General features: G+C 35.5%; 1 protein-coding gene across 1 annotated transcript in view; it reads right to left on the bottom strand.

Moving 5' to 3' along the window:
• KCNH8 (potassium voltage-gated channel subfamily H member 8) overlaps window positions 1-26,527 on the bottom strand; it is a 200,208-nt gene that overhangs the window by 72,908 nt on the left and 100,773 nt on the right. The window contains exons 6-7 of the mRNA XM_072851445.1: window positions 7,063-7,220; window positions 1,155-1,362 (exon numbers count right to left, since the gene is read on the bottom strand). Of these exons, the coding sequence (XP_072707546.1) occupies window positions 1,155-1,362; window positions 7,063-7,220 (366 nt within the window). The remainder of the gene's footprint in view (window positions 1-1,154; window positions 1,363-7,062; window positions 7,221-26,527) is intronic.

Genomic DNA, 26,527 nt, shown 5'->3' on the forward strand with positions numbered 1-26,527 from the left:
TGGGAAACTCTGTCTCACCATTAGATACTCTCTGTTTATGAGAGACACACGTGCATTCTTTTCCTCTCACAGATAACTTACATATTCTAAATTACCCATATGCTTTTTAGTCGTGTCTTTAGTATCTAGCAGGGCTTCCTCCTTCCAGTTAATTTTATTGCTGGCCTTGTTTCCTCTCCTGATTCAATGAACACATAGTAGATTTAGGCTAAAGGTAAATACAAGTAGAATTAAAAAGATAGAACACAAGGAACCAGAAAGGAAAGGGAGAAAAAGGAATGCTTGATATTGATATGGCATCTGAGAAAGACAGCAAAAGAAATGCACCTCTAGAGTAAAGCCAGAATGACCCACATAGGAAGATGTGGAGTATCAGCTGTTGCACCAGCAGGTAACACACCTTCAACAGCATACAAGTACCTGATGATGCCAGGCTTCTATACAAGGTATATTGTTTCCCCACTGTACCATCGCACATGGGTACAACCCTTAGAAATAATAATAAACCTTAAACAAAAAAGGAAAAAACTTAAAATCTAAAGAGTCAATCTGGAACACTCAATGAAATCAGAATGAAGGCTGGGGTAGAAACTAAACGCTGGATCAAAATTGAGCATTCCAAAACCATCTCTCCACTGATAAACACCTCATCTGCTGTGCAAAAGAGCAAAGCCTGCAAACTAGCTAAACAATATTTCCAAAGGGAGTTTTTAACTTGAAGGCGTTTCAGGGCCTATCTGTTTCAATGTATAGTAAGGAATAATCAGCACACTTGAGGGAATGCCTCTGTTGAAGAATTTGCCTAATTTGCAAAAACAGGTTGAACTTTCTCATCTACTCTTCTATACAGCCTGTCTAGCCCTTTCCTATCCAGATCCTCAATTTCCCAAACATTGAATCACTTTTAAAGATCTCATTGTTTTCGACTTTTCCCATTTTCTTTTCATTTTAACCCTCTTTTTCAGATTGACCTGAAATTCAGAGCACTGATCTCTTCCTTTTCTCTACAAACAGCACTAAATAATTGTATGAGATTAAACAAAAAAGGAAATATGAGTGACTTATATATACGTTTTAATATGTTTACATACATATATATGCATATATACACATATGTGTACATATATCTGTATAAGGTGGAAAGAAGAACTTACCTATGTCCCAGGTAAGGGGGTTATTCTGTTCCATCTCCCTTTTCCCTATGACATACCAAATGCAGGCCATCCAGTGAGCAAGCAAGGCAAACATGGACATGAGAAGCGTGAGAACAATTGTGCTGTGCTGGGAGTAACGATCCAACTTCTGAAGGAGTCGCAAGAGGCGTAGCAACCGCACTGTCTTTAGGAGGTGGACAAGGGAAACCTAGGAGAACAGGGAGAAAAAACAACTTGTCAGCAGTTGACTTCTACCACACAGTTCTCTTGTTTCAATGAAAGGAAACTGTCTTCTAAAGCTCTACGAATTTTTGCCCACTCTTCATTCAGTTACATAGCTGCATATCATGCTTAGAATAAATCTTAAGACAGCAGAGAATAGCAAAGAAGATGGTTTAAAAAAAAGTGTTTACTTTTGCTGTGTACATACTTATTTACTATTTCTGATTTAAACCAAACAAACTTGAAATACTGAGAGATCTTTCGTTTTGTCTTTTTTCATGCAAAGTTGTCTTTCGAATTTAACTTAAAAAATTTGTGTTTGTGCAAAAATGGTTCCTTCCCTGCTCTAGAAGAGAAATGTAACTGTCAAATTGACCAATGTTCACTTGATTCCGATATGAAACCATAAAATAAACCTCTTCAAGCACACGATTATTTTCAGTTTCTGCTAACAGCCAAAACGTAGGCCTAAAGCAACTATGTATGAGATGAAACCAGCTTAATAATTAGGCCTGGAAGAGGCAATAACATATAGCAGATATTTTGCAAAACAAGGAAGCAGAGAAGTGAGTGGAGACAGATTTGTTCTTCAGATTTAAACCTGTGTTCAGGGGCCTGGGAACACTTTACTGCTCTGTACTAAGTCGGAGTCCAAAAGAGCTTGTATTAAAACTTGTAATACTACTTCTTAAGTTCCTTACCTAAAATATTACTGCCTTTCAAGTGTATGTGGCAAAAGCAGCACCTAATCTGCTCAGCACCCTAAGGGTACATCAGTTTATGAAGTATATAGGCTCTGGCCGGAGAGGAGATGCAGCAATGCACAAAGCGAGCAGTCTCTGGATGACCCCATGCCCTCCAGAGCATCCTCCAACCTGCATCCACACCAGAGTGTGCACAGCTCCTAGTTTTGCATGGAATATACTTGGCTCGTATTTCAGCTGCTGGGTAGAGTTAGCAAACAATATGCAGATTAGGATCCCAAATATTTTTATTTTAATTTTTTTGAAGATTAAATAGGCATAATTTTCATTAACAGTAAGCTTTTTCTTCACCTTCATTAATGAGGCATTAGGATTAATGCCTACTAGGTACCTGGCTGATACAGGATACACGCATCAGCTAGAAAAATAACATCAAACTTGACATGTCTTCCCACAGCCTTCCCAGAGCACAGGAATGATCTCTCTGAAAAGAAAGTCTAAAAGCACAGCTCGATCAACATCCTTTTGCTTTTGATAATCCAGAATAACCTGAAGCTAAGCCTTTCTGTTTCTGTTGCCAAAACTAATACTCTGAAATCTTAATTTTATAGGTGTGCATTCACTAACAGCTAGGTCCAGGCTGACTGATAAATTCTGTAACATGGGGTATTTTAGATTTATTTGTGAAGACTTAAAAATTAATTGATTTTATTCCAGTCTCAGGAATTAAGTCAGTGGGAAACCTGTAAAAAAGAAAATAATAAATCCACATTCTTTTTTTTTGCTACTATAGTTTTGATAGTGCATAAGTAATTCTCCCATGAGCTTCTTCATGCAGTATTTACTGCCCATTATTTCATTTTTTTTCTCAAGAACCTTTACATTTTTTCTCATGTACATAGCAGAGAAAAAAAGAAAATCAACAATAACATGGCACTTATTTAAAATACTTTGAAGTTCACCGCTGTCAGGAATAAGATCTGACATTAGAGCACACAAACAATTACAGGGTCTTCTCTTCTTGCATTTCTTTTATCCATCTTATGTCATCTACAATAAGTCAGTGAAATTAGTTACATCTGTAGCCTTAAGCACAAGAACATCTGCAAGTCTGGGGCAGAAGGCTGCAAAATATTTGAAAGAATTGCCATGTTTGTATTAATACAATCATATAACTATTAAAATATAATTATTCTAATTGAATGCCATGCCACTATACCAACTGCTTCTTTTTCTGTGGTAATTCTTTTCCCAAAGCCTCCTTTTCTTCTCTCTCATCAGCTGGTTTGAACAAAACATGGTTTTGTTGCACTCTTAATATAAAGGGGTCCCTATTCACGACTGACTCTTCAAAGCGTTGTAGTAACATATGAACATATATATATAATGATTGTATATGTGCTATGGCCTTCACATCGGACCCTTCGTCTTTACATGGGTGCCTATGTATCTACCACAACACAAACAAATAATAACAACTTAGGTGAAATTATTTTTTTATTAGACTCTTACGAAAAATAAATTTCAAAAGGGCTGTTACAATAATAAGTGTGCCCTGCCAGTTATCACTTGTGACTAAATTCTGACCATTTTTATTAAGTTACAGAACACTGATAGATAGAAAAACAGTGAATCATATATCATAATATTCTTTTTAAGGTGGAGACATGTTTCATTTTAAGGCCTATAGACCACCTCATTTCAAAATAACTTCTGCATAAATTTGAACACAGATGTAATTAATAATATGTAATTACACTGAATTTTCATTAATTAGTCATGCCAAACATTCTTCTTGTATTGTGTCCAATCTGTCATTGGAAGACCTGAAATGCCATCAGGCAGCTTTCTTTTCTATGTCACAAATTTAGAAAGACAAAATGAGGAGTCAGCACTTATACTTGTGCCTGCCTAGATTTTGCTTTGCCCACAGATATAAAACCGTCTAAATTTTCCATTTGGTTAATCTTTTTAGACTAGCTGGGTTAACCTTTTTCTGTCAAAGTGACAGAGACAGAATTTTATCTAAAACTAACACATACTCAATCATAGCATAGCGCTGAGAAGTACTGAGAAATAAAGGTGCTACAAACTAGTGATGAAATTCTCTGGTTGGAAGAATAATCTCCTACGGCAAAAAGGAATTAATAAGGAAACATGATACATTTTAAGAAATGACTAGTGGCAGGGATCTTTAATCCTTTTTGTCTGCTTGGTCAGTTGGTTTTCCTCAAAAAATTATACTCTTGCTCTATAACCACCAATAGTTACCAATGATACTCTTGCTCTATAACCACCAACAGAGAGGAGCAAATTCAATCATTATAACTAGTACTTAATGGCCTGTTTTTTACTTTGGCAGCATTTCACACCACATTTCCACAGATTAAGGGATCTTTTATGTCAGATGAATACAAGGATGGAAGGAGCTGGGGCCTCAGCAGGCGCTGAGGTTAGGCAGGTCTCAGACCTCTGAAGAGTCACCCATTTAGTGGTAGGGCAGAATCCCTGTAAGGTGTAAAGGCAGTAGCGCCAACTCATACAGTTTCACTTTTTTTCTTTCAAAATATCTCCAAGGATGGCGAGAGACTCCACAGCTTTTTCATGCACTCTAACTCCACAAATCTCCAACTGGAGGATGACGTTTATGTGCCATACATACATAGGTATGTATGGCACTATACCTATAGCTTGCAGAATTTAGAGCATCCCTAAAGGTTTGGCCTTTGTGCCTGGGCCTGAACAGCAAAGGAGTGAGATGCTCCCTGATGCCCCTTCTCACCGTTCTGTTGAGGCAACATCTGAGAGTCGATGGAGTGAAAATCTGAGAACAGACATGAGGAAATGGCTTATTAAATAATAAAGTCTGAAAACAGTGGAATGTGATTAACACCTCCCCCCGCTCTTGAAACAGTTGATAGTCATTGTTATCTTGAGGATTATATAACAATTTCCAAGTCTTGCCATGATAGGAAATAAGATATAGTAAGGCACTGTGTTCCCATTGAGGAATCATATAGAGAACAAAACAACTGAATTTTGGGGGGTGAATGCAGGGTGCAGACTCCCAGATTCTGGACTTGCTCTCAGTTACCAGAGAGAGGAGAGGGTTGGCCCTTGACTCTCTACTATGTAGTGGTCTTTGCCATATAGAAGCTAGCTGCCAAAGTTGGGCCAAAGAAGACTGGACCTTGCAAAAACTTTTAACAAGGTATTTAACTCTTGGAGCATGCAGAAAGCTATGCCTGTCAGTCAATGTTAATTATGAGATCAACATGGCTATATATAATTTATTACTTGGGCTTAACATTAGGACTTAATCTATCATTAATTATCTCATTAAGGATCCACTACTAACAGAGAGACATTTCAAAGTCCGTCGATATTCTTAGTCACCATGTTAGTGATCTTATTAGGGAAAAAAATTTTAAAAGTACAACAGACAGGAGATGTGTATTAATCATATTACGGTAGTATTTTTAATATTATGACATTTTAACTGTAAAAATAATTATTGCATAATACTTTATTTTCCAGAATTCACTATGGAAAGCATAACAGTCTTCCCAATGGAAAAGAAAAAAAAGATCAATTTTGGTTTTTTAATTTTCTCCTTGAAGGAAAAGATCAGACTGGTTCATTCAATGAAAAATTCTTAACTGAAATTAAAGCAGCACAGTTATGCTGGGTATTTGGTTCTAATGTAAGAGATAAACTGAGATAGTAGTGTATTTAAATGGATTACCCACTGGTTATAAAAAAATAGTGACTGAAGCATGTAGAACTATTAACTGTCTGGTTTTAAAAGCTACTGCACTAGCATCAGATTGACGGTTCTTAATGTAACAAATGGAGTGAAAAGGGAGATCATTGAAGGAAATGGAACTAAATGATAAAACCAAAGAGGATACCTTACATGGGAGGCTTCCTGACTAGTGTTTTCTTATGTTTTTTTCTGATATGTGTCTATCCTATCATCTGTGTACTTGTCTGTAACTCGCATTTAATGAAAATGAGACTGAGTGCATCTGTTCACAAAAGATCAAAATTCTGAGAATTAGGAAGTGGACAGCTTAAAAGCCCAAGTCCTTTATGTGAAAAATCCACAAAATTGAGAAACCTCTGCCAACATTTTTTTCCAATATTAAACTTTCTGATTTAGAGGGGGAAGGGGTGTTTGGGGTTTTTGGGCTTTTTTTTGTTTGTTGGTTTGTTTGTTTTTTGGGTTTTTTTGCTTAGTAGATTCTTAGTCTATTAAATCTAATACTTCTATCAGAAGAAAAACCTTTGTCTTAGCATAAGTAAACCAATAGAAATTTAACCCATCATGATTGTGACATCATCAAACATTAGACCCACACATTTTTCAAAGCAGCTTAAACATTTTGTCATTATATTCCTAAAAAAGATGAGTTGAAAGCAAGGCCAAGGTTAATGACAATTGTAAGTAATAGATATTAGAGCACACAAAAATTGGTGATCATGCTGTAATTTTTGCACTAGAATACAGACATAAAGAGAAAGATTCCCGGCTGAGTGAAGAATGCTGACCATATGGACCACAGCAATGATTTACTTTATCACAGTAACAATTTATGAGTCTTGAAAAATTAATTTAACTTATGCAACGTAAGAGAGCAAAAGCCATAGGGACATGTATTTGAGTACAGTAAGTAAAAATGAAGCTAACATAGGTGCGACTGTTTACAAAGTAAGATAGTTTAATTTTAAAAAGATGGTACATAGGTGTCTTTCATGATAATGAATGGCCACTTTGATACCCAATCTTGTAATTCTTTTAATTAACATGTACAATTACACTGTATTCCTTCCTTCAGCATCCAATGTGAAAATACACTACAAAGCTGAAAAAGACACCAAGGTATTTTAGTTCATTCAGTTTTAGTCTCCAGATCTGGAAAAAAACCCCAACAAAACCCTCTTGAAAAAAGAACAATTAAAAAAGACAAGTTAGTACTTACCACAGTGACATTGAAAGCATAAAGGAGATCAAAAGGAAGTGCAGCAATTAAATCAATGATAAACCAGGTAGTCACGTAGTGGATACAAATAGATCTTGCTTCAAATATAACTTGGCCAGACTTGCTGACATATGTTGTTCGGAAATTTAAAATTATATCTGCTTGACAAAGAATGAACAGAATCAGAGACAGTGATTTCTTGATTACTGGGGATAACATCAGGAATCCGCCATAACACTGATTGTTTTTCTTATGCATGGCAAAAAACAGATGAAGAATCTAATACAGAAACAAATAAAATACAGTGGTAAGAGATCTACATACATAGAGTTAAACCAATTGATGCACAAAGTTGTTCTTTGTAAGGAATAAAAAGAATGTTTAAAACATTTAAAACTCACTGATTTCAAAGGCAGCTTGAATTAAAAAAAAAACCAAAACAAAACAATGCACATTGCTCTTTAAACAGTACCAAATGTTGGTACAGTATTTTTCTTAATGATAAATGAGGGTATGATTGTTGTGCATAAAACATATTTACATTTCTTTTGAGATAAAAAAATCATTAATTACTTTATTTAAAAGGTGTAATTGAAACTTTCTTTTAGTGATAACTGTCCAGCACAGAGAACAAATGTCATCCTCAAGGATAATCTTGTGTTTCTCAACAGAAAAGTGCTGAACTCACTTGAAAAAAATGGCTTTTGGGTTATGGTAGAGATATGAATTGCTTGGTGGCTTGTGTATTTGCATGTTCCTATCTAACATTCCAGGATGAGTGTCTTTCAATATGAGATATAGTTTTGACATGTCTTGCCAAAACACATTAACACTCAAAGAAAAGCTCAGGTTTTGACAACAGAGTCTCAATTATTTTCATGTCCTACAAGACAAAGACTATAATCTGTCCTCGAGCTATGCACCCAGTTTCTACCAACATTAGTAAGAACTACTTGTGTAACTTTTACAATGTCAGAAAAGAGTGCAGCCAGCCATCAAGGCTGGTGTTTTACAGCAAGATAATTAGCCTGCTGCCTTGCAAATTCTAATGCCTCATATTGAAGACCATCTCATAAAAGAGAAAGAAGTGATCCCAAGTGTTAGGAAGACATTCAGAGTGTGATTGACTTTTTTCTCATTAAAAAATAACAACTGCAGGGTGATGGTCTTGGCAGCCTGAAAGCCAGTGGACTTTCTTTAATGTCCAAGTTAGGAGAGGCAGCTTTCTAGATCCTAGTCCAGTGTGTAATAGACGTGTCAGCTGTGTTATCTGTAATCTAGGTAGCCTATTATTAAATGTTACAAGGAGAGAACTGCATTTCTTGTGCCCTCTGCCTCTGTCTATGGCAGCAAGGGCAGCACTGACTACTGACTTCTTTCTGTGTGCTAGATGATGCACAGGAAGATACGCCTTCAGCTGCCTCTTCTACACACTGCTCTTGCAGGGAGGTGGCAGCAGCTGCTGGGGGCTGGCTCCACGCCATATACAACATGGAACGTGCAGATGTTTGGGAACTGTTTACTGCCCAAACAGATGTTTCTTACAGCTTCTGGAGAAGAGGAGGTAGAAACACCAAATGGAAGCACCTACAAGTGAAATTCAGCCTCTTGCCCACCAGCAGGGTGAAAGTATAAGGAAGATGATGACTGCCTTGCAAATGGAAATAAACACAGAATATACGTATTTCATAGTTTCAGTCTATTTAAGGGATTTGTTTTCTCTTTGGATGCAGATATTTTCTTTTCTTACAGCTAGTTTCTTGTGTGCTATGTAAACCTGCTCCAATACAGCATATACCCGGAAAAATAGAAAGCTATGAAGTCCTAAAAATTAAACATACCTCAACTTTTGTCCCTTCATAATTAAAACGTAATGAACACTAACAGTACTAGCACTGTAACTTGGTTTTAATGCAAATCAAGTTAGGACTAAAAAGTGGGTAGTAGTAAGATTACTAGTAGGATTAGTAGATTCATCTGCTCTTGGTTTTGTAGGCAGTTTCTGGGACCTGACAACTTTTCTTCATGCCATACACACATGAGAAAGAATGCCTAATTTCTGATATACCTTTTATCCAGCATTTTTCATTCAGTGTGTAAGAAATGTCTGCAAAGACCAGCATGAATGAACAAACAGACTCTCCTCAGAAAGCAAAACTGAAGGATACTTTTTCCAGAATATGACACACAGAGCATTGCTATCACTAAAGCCATAAAGAGAGTAGTGGGTGAGATTTGTCCCATTTGCAGGCTTTTGTATAACCTAGACAGCAAAATGCAAAAATGAGCTTGAAAAGATTTCCCCCCCCAAGATTTATTTGAAAATCAAAAATTTAAAAATCAATACCTTATGCTTATATAAAACATGTACACTGAAAATTGAATAAGTAAACATTTATGCAGCTCTCTTTAAATGAACCAGATTTTATTAAGTTCTGGTTGTTAGGTATTTTTTGCCTTTCCTGAATTTTCCCATTTATCAAGGACATTGTTTTTCACTTTTCCCCATGTTTTCTTTCTTTCTTATTGCAGTTTTTTCTTCTGTGCCATTACTTCTGAATTAAGAAGGCTTTGGAAATGACACTTTTCAATAATGTTGTTAGTATAATGAGGACAGCCAACACATAGACTTACAGTAAAGGAGACCACTGTAAAGCAGAGGAAGAGAAAAAGTATCTGACCAGGTTGATCTTAACTGAGTAAATCAACTTGATATAAAACAATCTGACATGCTATAAAAGCTCAATGGAAAATGCTGCCTCATTGAGAGGGCATGGATTGCCACTAGTCTATATTAAAGCAATTTTTCATTTCCAGAATTTTATTTTAGAAACTTTTGGTACTAAAAGAACATTAAAAATGGAAATAGTTTGACTCTTACTATACCAGGATATAGTAATATACCTATACCTCCTATACCAGGATAGCATTGGAGAGTAGTACCTACAGCACTCAAATGCTTAGGGCTGGCATTGTCTACATTTGGACCAGGCAGATCCAGTATTTTATAGCTTCTTTTTCATGCCTTATGAATACAGATACTCAAATAGACAAGCCACACAATCCATACAGAAATTACTGTTGAAGTCCTACAACAGAGTTCACACTGTTGTTCTTGCAAAGGAGTTTGAAAATTAAATCCATCCACCTACTAACTTTACCTTGTTGCTTACACTTAATTTGAAATACAATGGAGTAGCTGACACTCAGATTAATTACTAACTCTTATCCAGGTTTGAGCAGAAGATCTATTGCGGTCACTCAATATCCATGACAGCATTTCCATCTTAAGAACAGCAATATCAAACTTTCTTTCCTTTAGTGTACTTGTAGAGATGCTTTCCTCCATGTTTGCTGTGATGTGCTGCTTGCACATTGTAGTGATGGAAGCTATGAAGAATTGGAACTAAAGATCTCTATATTGCTGGGGCACAAGGCATAAGAAGGTTTGCCTAAAGCACTGCCAAACAATGGTATAATGTTTTACAAAAGTGTCAATTTTACCATCTCATATAATTCTGCTCAGATTTGCATTGAGATACCCATTTTGTGAATTTATATTACGTTAGATGATGCCCTGAACCACAAAAGGATCTGATGAAGTTCATAGCTGCTATAAAACAGTCATGTTTCATTATATACCCTTGATTTCTTTTTCCTCTTAACTGAAAAACCCCCAACCACGTTTCAAAGTTTCATGTCCCTAGAGTTTTTCTTAAACTTTTTATAACATAATCAGAGAAGCACTTCTATGATAGATCAGCTTCTATAAAATATTTATTAGAGTTTCATTTAACATGTAGTAAGACAAATGCATTTAATCAATTTCATTGCCATATGCATATTTTTCATATACATATTCCTCACCCTTAAAGAAAGGATAATTCTGTTGCATATTTTTACAATTTTATAACAAGTAAATGTTAACAGCTGTGGTTCTAAAACATTTTGGTATTCTGTGTACTATTTTCAAGTTCTTCAATGTGGATAGTAGAAATTATTTTTCAGCTACATTTCATCCTGTCTTTCACTTGTATGGGTGTTCTACTGTGGCAGTGAAACAGGCAGAAACAATGAATGTATGCTTTTTTACAAGGACAACTCATGCCCACAAAAAGAGAGGCAGTTACTGAAAAATATCATCTATTCATATTATGTAGGATAATAACACAGCATCATAAGTGCCTTCCGTTTCAGATATATACTGGTTGTTCTAAAGGTTAGTAATAAAAAATCCTAACAGTTTCTAAAAAAATAATAACTACCTAACATGGGATTAGATGTGTTGTAGCAATTTGGCATAAATTAGTGTTGCAATCTATATTAATAGGGGGAAAAACGTTATTTTTAACTAATAATCAGTTATTGTTTGGATCTGGAAAACATGATCTTATCATACATTGACATGGTGAAAATATGACATAATCTAAGAGGTGCACTTGGAAGTGTAAAAGAAACTTTTTTGAAGACCCCAAGTGGTTTACCAACACATATGTTGGGAACAAATTTTAAGCATGAATTAACATTCAGGACATTAAGAAAAACAATAAGCCTTCCTAGTTAAAAAAAACCCCAAAACAACCAAACAAAAAATGTCACAAAATTGTAGGATACAAAATAACCCAGAAAATGTAACTAAAATGCAGAAAAGATTAGTGACTATCAAAATTACAAGTTTGAAAGTGAGAACAAAATGTAATAAAGTTTAAATGACTAATGAAATTGAAGACATGTATAGAATATTATAGTCCACTTGTCTCTTATTTTCTAAAAGGAAGAAAACTAAACTTCTGGGTTTGGAATGAAGTAGGAAGATTTATCACTCTAAATGATGCTGTAGATGGTACAGAAGCTTATCGTATAACAAAGGAGGCATTAGACATTTCAAAGAGATTTTTGAACACAAAGTTCCACCTAATAGTCTAAGTGGAACTTGCTGAGAGACACTTTCTGAATCACCAATATTAACTTCTAATGAAATCTCAGAAAATTGGGGAAATGCCAAGGAAATGGAATTTGCCACTATAATTTTAATAATTTGGGGGAGGGGGCGGAGGGACTAAAAGTGATGATCCAGAAAACAACAGATTTGCTAATCACAAGAAAAGCAGATCATTCTGGCATATATATTAAATGTGTAGTAATAACAATACATGTTAAAGTATAACTAATGCCATAAGTTCATAGAGGGTGTGAAATCAACACACCGTCTTTTGCTAAGAAAATTATGTCTTTTTGATACAGCTATCAAACTAGTTGATTGCTGCAGAATACTTAGATTTGCTCAAGTTATTTAATCCTCTATCATCGTAATTTGAAGGTCTGCATTAACCAGAATTGAGTCACATAAACCAAAAGCTGAACCTGGTTTTCTGCTCAGTTTCAAAATGTTGTTACTATGGGTTTGTTTATAAACAAAACTGTTTCTAGAGGATTCATCTTGGCTGATTACGTTCACAGTGATACAGTAGTTTTTAGCAAAGAAGATGGATGACTGTGGCCAATCCAAATCCAAACATAAAATGGGTCAAATGTCTCCATATAATAGGCAAAACACATCTAACATCCAGGAAGGAAAAAGATATCTGTAGAAGGGGAGATTCTGGCTTGGAAAACAAGGACACCAAAAGCAATTTCTAATAGCTAAGCGTGTCAGTATGGGCTTAGTACAAAGCTGTAGCAAAACCAAGAATATCGCCTGTGAATGGAAAACAGTTCGTGCCTTTGGTGAAGCAAGTACAGCCATACAACTCTAGCACCCACACCTCGAGACAAATGAAAACACAAAGAGAAGAACTACAAAAAACTACCTGGATTTCACTTTACAGGATGTTATAAATTCAACTTTCTTCAGCTCCAGAATACTAACAGGAGAACTGACTTTTACTTGTTTTCATCCACTGACAGGCTACTTAGGCAAAACAGCCTACCCTGGGCAGACATTGACTTTAGGTAAATTCATTTTGGAAATCAAATGTGGCTTAGCAAATGAGGTGATGAACTTGCATCATTTGGATTCACATTAAACACTCTTATACTGTATAACACAATGTCATACTAAAGATATCTAAGTTACATTCAAGCACACAACACATATACGTGGACTCATGTAACTTATGCACATGAGGTGAATATATATATGTAGATGTGCTAGGGAGAAGAAAGGCAGGTTTGACTGTCATGATCACCCTTCGCAGCATTGAGTTACTCTGTTTTTCCCTTCATTTTATAGCTTTAGGGGGAAAAAAGATTGATTTGCATTTCTCCTTACATGTTCTTTAGGTAGGCTACACTAAGACTGGGTAAAGTAAGATCTTATCTTCAAGTCTGTTAGCCATTATACACATGAAACCAGGAAGCAATTTTTTTCCCTCACTGATACACTACTGAGGGCAAAGAGAAGAGGCAGAGAGAGACTCAGCACAGAGAGAGGATCATGTTGGATCATTCCTTTGAGGTATCAGAAAAGATTTATTTAGGATGCATTTTGATCAAATGCCCAGTTCTAATGCCAGATCTGGAGCTGGAAAAGAATTACTTCCCAGGTTTCACTGGCAGAAACATTTTATGCTGCCTTCTGCAGTTTGAAGCTAGACAGTCTGCTATGATCATTTAACATATACTAGTTAACCTGTACACCGCTAGTAGTGATCTATGGTATTTCTGACAGTTTGATCTCTGCCATTCCCTCCTTTTTACCCATTAGAGTTGAGTCTCCTAAATTAATGAAATCTTTGGGGGAGTTCTCATTGTTTTGGCACAATGTTGATCCTTCAAATTTTTCAATATTTAGTGCAAAGCCTTAACACAAAGTGACCTAGACACATATCCAAGGCTATCTGGTTCCATAGACTGAGGTTTGCAGGTTATAATTGGTTCATGCTTTAAGAACTACTGTTTTCATTCAACAAAATGAATGAAGGCTGAACAGAAGATACAAGTAAAATCGGAGATATGAAAATTTTCAATTAGATCACCAAGTAGTCTGAGCTGGCCCTGCATTCTTAAAGCTACAAAATGTTCTGAAATTTTCAGTAATACAATTAAGATGTGAAATTAGCATGATTTCTTATGGTTCATAATGACCAAGGGGGTCAGTTCAGCTCCACAGGTGCTTAGTAGAGTTAGTGGGTTACTATTCACATTTACAGATCAGTATGGTAGCACCAGACACATACATAACTACTTCATGCAGATTAACTTGATATAGGTTAGAAAGTAAGATAAGGATATTTACATCACTAGTATTTTGAAACTTCTCATTCTCGTTTGTCTCAGAAACCTCCAGTGTGTAGTTATCAAAGTTAGAAAAAGGATTTACTTTCTTATTGCACATTAGCATTTGTGAAACACTAAAGCTTTAACAGAAAAGGAGATAAATGCTTGCTTTAAATTCCCCTAAGCCATCCAGTACACCAAAGGCTTATCAATGTGCATATGGAATTCACTGTTCAAGATTGAGGAGATTAGAGGTTTTTCTGCACAGCACCCCTTTCTGCCTGCTTATCAAAGCAATTTAGGACAACAGCCCCAGATAACATTTAAATATATAAAATTGAATAGGAAATCGTAAGTGCTTCTTTCTGCATCCAACTCATTAGATAAAAATCCAGAGGGAGTTAGGTGAGTGTGATCCATCTTTTATTTCTTGACAGCTTTCTGAGCTATACTTGGGTGTAAACAGTTTCTTCATCTGGGCAACCTTATTTACATCTTAACTGCTGTGCTAAAGTACTTACTGAGAAAGCTGCAAAGGAAAAAAAAAACTAAAACAGAACTCCTGAGGCAAGAAACTTCTAAAAACACAACAAAATCTTTAACGCAAATTGAGTAACGACCATTTCTCCTGAGAGAGTTTATTATTTTTAGAAATTACATGTTCCACGGTCTTTTTGGGTTCGCTGTTTAAAAAGCGGAAGATTAACTTTTTTTTCTTTTTAAAAATAAATATTTTCTTATCATTAAGACTTTGAGCAACTAGAATGGTAAGCAAATTGAGGCAACAAAGATTTAATTAAAAAATTAAACATCAAAAAATTCAATAATCTATTCTGAAAATACTCATGGAATATTTAACATGTTATAAATTGTTTGTGAATCTTACTGTGTACTGGCTTTTACGTACCAATGACACTAACTTATCAAAAAAACATTTAAAAATTCAACACAAGCATCAATATTGTAAAGCTTTGGAGATTCCAGACAAGGAAGGGCAAAAATTTTACAGATTACAGCTGTAAAACAGGCAAGAGGGATATTTAATCTCAGAGCTGATTGTTGAAGCACACATGAAGTGACTTTAATATCTTTGGACAATTAGTGAGTCAAAAGTTTTCTACAAGAGGTACGTTGGAATATATTATCTTTAAGTATGCTCTAACGACAAACTTCAGCCTGTGCAAGCTTCATCCTTAAAGCTGTATTTGATATGTTTGTTTCAGACTGGGACAGGAACTACAATCTGTTTTCTGTTTCAGCAGCTCTCATAACACAAATCACTAATAAGAAGCATTATTACTACAGAAAAAAAAATTCCTCACTGCAAATTTTTTCCATGTAGGCTGGAAAAGCATAATTTTAAATGATCTTGCAAGCTACATACATCACGCCACGTGCTCAGGAAAGCAGAATAGGGGACATAAATAATGTCTCTGACATGAACAATGTCATTAAAAAGTTACCTAAAACTAAAGCAGGAGTAACAGCAGATAATATCAAATTGGTTGACTCACTACATTCTGTGCTGAGACACAGCACGCATATCTAGAATATCATCTTTATACTTGATGTAGAGAGGAAGGAAAGGGTGAAGCCCCTGTATTCTTGTCTTCACTATGAAAAAAACTGTGTTCTTATGTCAAGTTAGATAATTTGATTTCAGTTACAATTAGACAGCAAAAGTCAGAGTTCAAGCGAATTAAAGATCAAGATAAAGTCTAGACTATCCTATTGACTTTAAGAAAGGCCCTTAAGTCATGTATAAGCTACAAGGTGCCTTTTTTCCTCTGATTTTTGCCATGTTTTAGTATAGATACAGCTGTTTTGTTAACAAACACCCATGCATTTTAAGCCAGCCCTGACCTGTGTTGCAGACTTTTGCTTCTTCCCCACTTACTGCTGTGCAGGTGAGCCTGTGAGCTTAACAGAAGCAAAGTGCATCAGTCCACAAAGCAGCAAGTAATTTTTCTGCTGTCAAACACAAAGGTGAACTTGACCTGGCAGCACTCAATAGGGAGAACCCAAGATTTCCAATTTCAACAGGTCTGGAACAAGCAATCACATCACCTATGCATCCCCCCACACACACCTCCAAAGGTTTAAACAGAGCATTTTTTCAGTTATTTCAGCTCTAATTTCCACACCCAGGTCATGCAGAATCACTTCATATTAAGAAAAATTCAATGGCAAATCAATGGCCAATCACCCTCAGAAAGACTGTTCTACGTAGTCTCTCTAGGCAAATCTCTTAACTCCCTATCCCCTCACCTTATCTTTTACACGCCTGCTGCTTTCACCCCACATCCTCCAGCACTGCTGCGCTGCTGTGTCTGAACACGGGCTTCTGCTTCCCACACACTCTGACCAAGTGTGCCTGTTGATGCAGCTCCTTTCTGCTTTTTCAGTCCTGCTCCTCCTTCTCTCTAGCCTGCAGATTGATCACCTTCCCCTACCAACTCCACACAAGGCAAACCAGAAGCCCTGTTAGGCACTAAGTCCCTAAGATGCATGCAGAGAAAATAAATAGTGACTGACAAATCTCATAAAACCATTTGGTACAGTTAACTTCAAACTTAAACCTTGACTCTGTTTTACCTTCTGGTTGGACCCCATGGCTAACTAGCTCAACCTGCATGGATTCTCTCAGCCTATTATTTCCACTACTGATAAGATAAGGGGACACATCCCTTTTTTAAAAAAAAAAATTGTTGTAAGACATGTGGTAGCTCTAAAACTCTTATGAATTTACACTGAAAGATTAAAGAAAATGAATTTTTAAAAAACAAACCCCAGTTGTTTCAGCTATGAACGTGTCTACATTAAAAAATGTTAATCTACATGCAGTTGCAGTTCCTAATTTATTTATAAATTTTGCTCCAATTAAGCTCTTACACAGTATCCACAGCAGTATCCCAGAAGGCTGGGACCAGCATTACCCTAATGTCTTCGAAGTTTGCAATTACCATGGCTACATGCTTTTGTGATATTTTGATTCAAAATTTCTAAAGCCAATACCATGATCTAACTGAAAAGCCCTAACTTATTCCTTTCCTTATTTGAGTGATCTAATGGCTTTTACTCACACGTTGGTGACCCTTTTCCTTTTCACAAGCTTCCAGCGTGAAAATTCATGCCCTAGCTATGCTCAGTTCCTATGAAAAGACAACTTATTTCATAGTTGGGCATAAATGAGCTGGGAATCCTGAGCAAGTCCATAGGGTTTTCGAACCGTTTGGTGACCTCTCTTGAATTAAAGCTCTGTAGGACATCACATCCTTTACCAAGCCATCCCTTTCTAGATATCTGCCATGCTCACATTCACACACGGACACATCCACTCAAGGAATGGTATAAAAATACCAACTTAAACTGGTGCTCAACAAAGGGAAAAAAAAGATTACATTAAAAAATGGAGGTTCTACCTAGTGCATAATGCAGGTTGCAATTCTAAATGATCTAAAAAGAGTGAAAACCATAAACTGATATTCACCAAACTATCCTATTAATCCTTAAGATGTTTTCCAGAATAATACTTATTTTCCAATTTTGAAAGCACAATACGTGTTATCTGGTAGCCAGCTGAACCTCTTTACCCATAAACAGGATTATTTTACCTGAAGCAGTTGATTTTCCTGTGCCAACTTTTTTTTTTCGCTTTAGGCTTGATTTTTTAAAAGTAAACCCTGCTGGGATTAGACATATGATCAAGCTACAGCAGAATAACAATTTAGGATAAGTCAGATGATTCAATAACTGCCCATGGCACACTTTTAGATCGCAGCAAATGCTAGGTAATATAACTCAGTTTACCTCTCTTTTACTGTGAACTAAATGAAGTTGAAAAATCCTGCACCTTTAGGGCAAGTAGTATACATATAAGCAGTAACCAGGGGATTGGGTGATGCATGATTTCTTATTAGACTACAGTAATTCAATCTTGTGCTTGAGACCTAGATGATTTAGGTATATTAACCCCATTGATTTTCAGAGCAGACAGTTTCCTACACCACCTCCCTCTTCTAGATGGTATGACTGGCTCTTCTCTTATTTCTTTTATTTTTTTCATCTTCCTTTAAGTGATTTTACATTGATTGTCTTTAGCTAGCAATACTTTCCCCAAAGTCCAAGCTCTTTGATCTATCTGATTATTTGAGCCAGTGTTATTTAATTATATATGGATAATGGTATTAGAATCTGGCCAGAGAGCTTTTAGGAAAGATTCCAGGAAATATTAGTGCTATATTGCTTGAAGAACAATTTATCTGTCCCTATATAAAGTCTTATTTTTTCTATTCTATTGCTGCTATAAACGGAGATGTTCCTAGTAAATCTCCTAGGAAGAATTTATTCAAATGGAAGTGTGATTTTTCAACTCAGCAAATCCCCTCAAAATGTCTATTACCACAATTAGCTTGATGATTTTCTTTTAGATGTCGACATGATAAGGCGAGGGAGATGACATTGGTTTTACATAGGAAAGGAAAGTAATGCTTATTTTACACCTGTTGCTAGGGAATCTGGGCTATTATGAAGTCAGGTAAAGTGTACAAGAAAAAAAAGCAACAGAGATTAAGTAATAAAAAACCTAAATGTAGGGGGTTTATATAATAAATACATAATATATAATAAAATATATAATATATAAATAATAATATATAACAAAATAATAAGTCTTTATAACAGCCTGTTGCAGCTGCTGAAGGAAAGGCATTTTTTTTCTTTTTAAGAAAGATTTTTTTCTTTTTAAGAAAGATAAAACAAATGGTACTAAGTAACAATCAATATAAACTACAGAAAATTTAACAAGAAAATCTAGACCTGTTTGGGAAAGAGAAAGAAATCATTGATAGCCAGGATGAAGCAAAACTACAGTTTTAGATGTATTAGGAAAGAAACGCTAATCTGAAACTTTAGTTCCTTTGTACTAGTGGCATCCCGTTATGAAAGAAGCTATTAATAATCTTGTAGAAAAAACAGATGTATTCAATAAATACTTGTTATCTAATTTTGGAATGGAGCAGCAAAGCATGGTTGTATCACATCAGATGCTAAATTACAAACCAGTGTATCCTAAGAATCAGCAGGTAGTAACGTTTTAAACCCGTAGTAATAAACACTTAACAAGACATCACTTCTGCAGGTTGATGAAAAAAAATACAGAAAAAAAAAGGTAATTTACAAGACATAGATGAGTCAAGTTGTGGGTTCTCCTTTCTCTGAGGTCTTTGAAGAAGAGTTGATATCCTTCAGGAAAACATGCTTTAGCCAAACACAGTTTATTGGAATTAAAATTAAAACCTGGACTAAATATACTGTCTTATATTTAGGATTGAACTAGATGGTCAAAATTTTTCTTTCTTATCAGAATCTTTATGAACTGAAAGGTCATATAAAACTACATATAACTGAAATCTCAGATGTATTGTGTTGACATAGGTAACAGTGAGAAGGAAGCAGTCAGCCCAAATTTTATACTGCTAGAAATTAAAGAAATGAAGTATCCCAAGATACAAAGTGGAGGTCCCAATTGACTTGAAATCTAAAAAGGAATATCAAAAGCCACCATTGTACCACCAGGATGGCATTTTGTTAAGCAGAAAAATTTGTTCTCTTCCACAGCTTAAACAGAAAAAAAGATCTTATTGAGGAGCATGATCATTAAAGAAAATTATGTAAAAGGATTAGAATTAGTCCTTAAGCAACAGTACATTTAAGATGGTAAAATTTGGCTATCAAGTATACCTCTCCCTCCTATTTTTCCTTGGGTGCAACCCCCAGTAACATTTTCTCCTGGCCATTAGCACTCCAGAATACTGTGGAAACAACCCCGTTTGGTTTGTGTGGGTAGTCACAGAGGTTGGGAACCTCATTTCAGAGACACTTTACACCTCCATTCAAAGAAACTCTTTTTTAGAGGTCTTGTGGCGTTAGCTGGATGACTAGCATTCAGATGAACAATGGAAACATAGTTTAAAGCTACAAATTCTTAAAATCCTCGGCACAACGATATTGCATTAATGTAATATGATGGACCTCTGAAAAAAAGCTTCTGTTAACGTGGAATGAATATAATTCATAGACTTTGTTCTGTTAAAGTCACCATTAAATATGCTAAGCTGTTTTACCAGTCAAATTTCGCCAGTGAAAAGGGTTTATTTACGATTGGACACCAAGATGCCTGTCACTGTACAGCACATGAGGAGTGGCACGGTCCCTGTTCTAAGGCAGTGTTATGACGTATGTTCTCAGACTTGCTCCATTACAGTTTGATAAATCAAAAACATTTGTAGTGATTTTAATGGAGCAAGATCTATTCTCAGGTATCATAGCAGAACTGATTCCCCAAATCCATCTGTAACTGACAGACTGATTTGCTCTTCCTTACTATTTGTTCTTACAGTGGAAGGTAATGGGATATTGAAGTCATACCCAAGTGGAAATACTGTTTTACTTGGGTAAATTATCCATTAATATAAAAAACTGAAAACTGAAGGAATTAGTGGTTTGAATGGCTATTGTGATAACAGAAGTCACTCCTTCCAGGAGTATAGTAAGGTCAGTGTTAATGCACTAGCATGGTATGCTCTACCGAACACCATACTTAAGCTGCTGTACCCATTACTGTGGGCATGCTGGGGCACACAGAATGACCAGCACACCAACGTTAAAACAGGGGTTTTAATTGCAACTCCTTACTGTGCTGAGAGCCCATGAATTCAAATCCCAATATCATGAAATTGAACAAAAGACCACTAACTTAAAAAATAAGAAGTCGTATTCTTTTATCTGCTTCCTTGACTTGCAGCCTTTTGGGTTCACCTATTCAAGTTGCTCTCCTTAACTATGAGGGTGTTAAACAGGGACTAGCTAATCTCAGTTCTAGTAGCTGATACACTAGGAAAGCATCACATATCGTGAACTTTACAATAACATACTAAACACTGGAAAGATTTTCTTTTTTATAAACTATGTTCTACCTTTTAAAAACAGACTCAATCCATGAACATATTGAGTAACTAAAATATATTATAATGACTTTTCCACAAAGGAAGATACAGACTTTGGAGTCTTGAAAGAAAAGCAAAGAACCAAAAATATTTCTGAAAAATGAACTGCTAGCTCTGCTTTTAAAAGCAGCTAGTATTTGTGACTGCAGAAGTGTGAAAGTTTCTACATGGGTAATTTTCTTAATAGAACCTGCAGAAATATGGCAGAAAGAAGCAATTCCAAAGAGTGAAGAAACATCAGTCATATGACTTAACTTTTCACTAAATTCAATGTGTGTGAAGCAAATGTAGTTGTTAGGTATTTCATGAACACAGTTCACTTTACACAAATGCTGGAGACAACAATGAAAAGATCAAATAAGTAAAACATTCAGTGGGCAATGGGGCAACTACTTTGTGCACGTAAAATTTTTTGACCAATTCCAAGGGGGAAACCTGAAATATTTTTCTAAGAAATTACCTCATGCAGCTTGACAACAATTCATATACATAGGACATTATCCATAAATCATAAAAAAAAAAAAAAGATAAAGATCACATGCAAGCTCACAAGAAATATGGCAAACTATTAACCATCTAAGCATTTCCTTGGAAATGGCCTAGATGGTTAATTAAAAGACTTTAATCTTATTGAAAAATATAGTGTTGTCTTACCATCGTGTTATAGGCTAGTAAACCTAAATACAAACTTTGTCTGATTGTAGCTACAATGCAAGTCAGTCATACTCTGTATAACAGGATAGTTTTAACTTTGTATACCTTTTGAAAGGAAACATAGCAGAGTGAAAATTCCATACAAAACTATTACTACAGCATTTCCCAATGTGTGGATTGACTATAGGTGAAAGAAGTGATTTGTCACACTGCTTTTTTTTTTTTTTTTTTACGGTAGCAGCACAACTTAGACAAAAAAGATAAAGAGTCAGTTTTTAAGTGCTCTTAGCACTCTTAAGTGCTGAGAAGCCTGTCATTCCAATGTTACAAGTCTCTTTGTGAAATAAGAAGTAGGAAAGAAAAATAATCTGTCTGAAGAGATTAATTCAGCAAACTGAGAAGTGGAACAGTGACTATATTTGCCAGAAGCACAGATGCAGAATATCTTGACCCAGCTATAAGCTGCCTACAGAACTCTCCCCAGAATAGTAAGGAATTACATATGGTAAATGCTGCATATTTCAGCCCATACTCATGAGTTTCCCATCATCTTACATGTGTTTTTTTAAAAGGCCTTTATCCTGCGTAATCCACTTGCTTTGTTTTCGGTATTCCTTCACAAAATCGGATTTCAGAATGGAACCTGTTCAGTACTTCTTTAAGTACTTGTTTCTTGGATTTTACCTTTAACTTTGATGGTACGTGGCACTTGTTTCTTGGATTTTACCTTTAACTTTGATGGTACGTGGCACAATACATAAGGATCCCTTCTTGTAACGAGTTCACCAGTAGTTTAAGTCAATGTGGTTCATTGTGGCCTCAGGAAAAGAAGGAATGCTCAGATGAGCAGTTTTATTGTCTTAACTGTAAGGTATCTCTCACCTTCAGGAGTAGTAAGCAACATTTTGGGGCAGTGATTTCTTATAACTTTGGTTAGATCTACAAGCATACATTTTTTTCATTCTATGAGAAGCTGGCTAACAATGTGTTACAATGACATCACACCTCTGCAAATGAAGAGGAGTCAGCAGAGCCAATACAAGTCACATTTTCAGGATGCCTCCGCTATCATAACATTTATCTGCATCTACCTGAAGATACAGAAATATTTCCATGAAAATGATCACTTCTAAATTATTGATGATCACTTCTAAATTATTGTGGCTTATGCTTGTCTCCTTTATGTCCAGATGGATGTTTCTGAGCTTGGAAACACCATCTTGTGTGTGGACTAGCATCTGTCCTCCCTACAAGGGTATGTAAGGAGGGCTATTGGAAAAATTTCTAACAATATAGTGGTCTTGCCAGCTTCAGTTTGACATTTTGAGTGAGAATCTTTAGGAAATTTATTACTGCTTTTCAACATAAACATTTTGTACTGTTTATTCACATTACTAGGTAGTCCATAGTCCATGAACAATTTATTATGACCTTCCCTCCCTAATACTAGGTGTATCAACAATGCCACTCTATCCAGATTCATGTTTTGTTCATATCAGTCTCATCTACGAGATGAGACCTTTTGATGCTCAGAGGTAAATTCCCAGAGATAAATTCAAACCACTTCCTTGGTGTCTACCTGCATTTTAGCATATTAGGGTCTGAAAGCACACTTTCTAAAATATGGTTCAAAACACTGCCATTTCCTTTCAAAATGCACAAGTCCTCTTAAGATGTGAGGTCCCCTAGACACAGATATTGTTTTACATGACCTTCTGTGTACTTGCAAAGATGTGAAATGATAATCATTGTAATAATGAAAAAGAACATGAGAGAAAAAAGAAAACAAACCTTCTAATTTAAAGCAACCTAATAAAGTTTATAGCATTTAATACTATCTCATCTGATTCAAACAAAATTTGTTTAACATATATTATTTTTAATGCAATAATATGCACACTTGAATGACTGTGTAAGTCATGAATGATATGAATTTCTACTGGGTTTGTACCATATTTTTAAATCTCTACATATTAAACATCTGAAACTCAAGAGCTTCATATGATTTAAGACAGTTTTGGAAAGATTTTGAGTCATTTACATTTGTGATAGACACTAATGGGCCAACAAGTCACTTTAAGCTACAGTATCATGCAACACAAATCACAGCTTTAAGGCTTCTAAACATGCTGCTTTTAAAAACTGAAATTGCTGATAAAACACTTCGTTAAATAGTATTTAACAAGAGAGAGAGATACACATACAAAGAGAAGTGATCTTAGTAACCATGATTAATTTTCTCTCTTGAAAGTGCAAGCCATAGATCAAATCTTCAGACGAGCGTGTGTGTGTGGGGAGAGTGAGGGAAGGGATGGGTATGGGGTTTTTTTTCCACACATAGGCAAAGGAGTATGTTGTGGAAAATCACTTAAAATTACTGTTGCCGGTATGTTTATAAAGAGTATAATTTCATAGCTATAATTAGTATCCAGGGTTCTCCATCTTCCACTAGAAACTGGATGATCCACAAATAGAAAACTAAAATGAAAAGTTAAAGGTCACTTATAGCTCTTCTCTCTGTAGTTGTTCCTGGCCACCTTAGGAGACAAAATGCCCAGACACCTTTCACTGTATCCAGCAAATAATGTATTACCATTACCCTGAAAGCCTGTATATATTTTCTCTGAACCATTGCATTGATTTCAACTCCTGTTGAAGACATCCTATTCAAATAATCCTGTGAGTGAGTCTGAGCATTTAGCAATAAAGTATTGATAATTTTTTCTGTAATGTTACTTTCTTCAATTAAGGCATTCAATAATGGTTTAAAAATGCGGAAAAAAAGAAAGACAATATCAGAAAACTAGAATGAAACAGTTACAGAAAGAAAAGCACGACACTGGATAGTTATGGAAAAGTAAAAATTATGCAATCAGGAGGTTATTACTAATAAAATGGAATGAACTGGTCTGCCAGCTTTTCTCTCCAAAAAAGAGAAAACTTTACTTTACAAATATTATTGAAAAGTAACCAAGATTCATTATGCTTAGAAATATTGAAACTTTAGCTGCCCAGACATGCATATCTACAAATGAAGGACACAGCTTCTGCCTATGCAAATTAAGGGGCATAAACTTTGAAGTAAATTGTGCAATAGGGCAGGTAATCTCACTCACCAGATGAAACATTTTCTAGGATAATTTTTTAATGTGTTTGCTTAAATCCACTAATGTTAAAAAGTTTTTCTCTCCCCTTCTTTATGATTTTAAGATACATACAACACTCAAAAAATTCTAAAACTAAACTAGTTTTAAACTATCATTGGATAGAGGAAACAAAAGATTTATTTACAGGACAATGTTAGGGAAAGTTTGCACACGTTACAGAGGACGAGATCTGAAAGTACACTCAAACATCACATCACACAAGTTATCAAAGCACTAGCATATACAGGAAGCATCAAGTGAAAAATAATTTTAACTTAATTTGAGAAGCCTTAATTATGCTCCCTCTCCAACCCCTTCCCCAAAGACATCACAAAATGGATTATTATTATTGTTTATCTTTTGTTTATGTTTTAGAGAACTTTAAAGGCTAATAAAGCAGTTAAACCTCTAGCTCGATGTGCTCTTTTCTCATAAGTAATTTAATTCAGCTTAACAGTCTTACTTATAAGCACCCCAAGTCAGGAGAACACTTCCATATGTATTTTTATCATGCTTAGGCATGTGCTGAATCACAAATTGGATAAGCCTAAAAGATCTTTTTTTTAGCCACTAGATTTATTCAAACTCTTCTGCTTAAAGGAAACCCTTAGCTTCCACCCTATTATTTCCCCTGAACTGATGAGCAGACATCTCTCCCTTTTATTGTCATGTCTCCACTCCCTTTAATAACACAGATAAAAGTGAAGACCTTGTTAAGTCCAAATAAGAGTTTATGCAAGTTATGTGCGTAAAAGGAATATTATTCTGTTCTGAGGAATCCGAATAAAATCAAAGCAGATAGACTCTTTTTCTCCAATCCATGATTACAGAGTTCTAATACCTCAATCCGTGATTACAGAGCTGTAATACAGCTGAAGGCCCCATCTCAGACAGATCTCCCCACTGACTTTCTGAGGCAGCAGCAGCATCATAAAAATAATTTTACTCAACGATTCTCATTGACTTTTCTCAAAGCGCATACATCATCCATCAAAGATGTGCTTGTCAGAGCCATGGTGCAACAATGCCTTGAAACTTATGCTTAAATTTATGTATGGTGTCAATCTTACATATGTTCTGAGGCATATTCATTCAATATTTTAACAGACAAGGGACCATTGAGATGTGACTATAAACACACTATTTTCTTTAAATTCACTGCAGAGATTTAAAAGCATGAGAATGTCCTGAAAATACTCAAACCTTTCCCTAGAGCCACAAATTTAAAAACAGATAATAACTTTATAAATAATTATTTTGGGGAGAATGGAGCCACAATTGAAACTGTGGGGGAGGAATATTGGTATGCTACAGTACAGCATTTGTTGTTACCAGTAACATAAGTATGCAAAGAAGTCTTTTCTAGTACTTTATACACTTTTATTTGAATGTATGTAGTTACAACCATAGTTTGATTTCCTGGAAGACAGGCCCAAAAGT

The sequence above is a fragment of the Ciconia boyciana genome, chromosome 2 (genome assembly GCF_034638445.1).
Source record: "Ciconia boyciana chromosome 2, ASM3463844v1, whole genome shotgun sequence".
NCBI classification, from domain to species: domain Eukaryota; kingdom Metazoa; phylum Chordata; class Aves; order Ciconiiformes; family Ciconiidae; genus Ciconia; species Ciconia boyciana.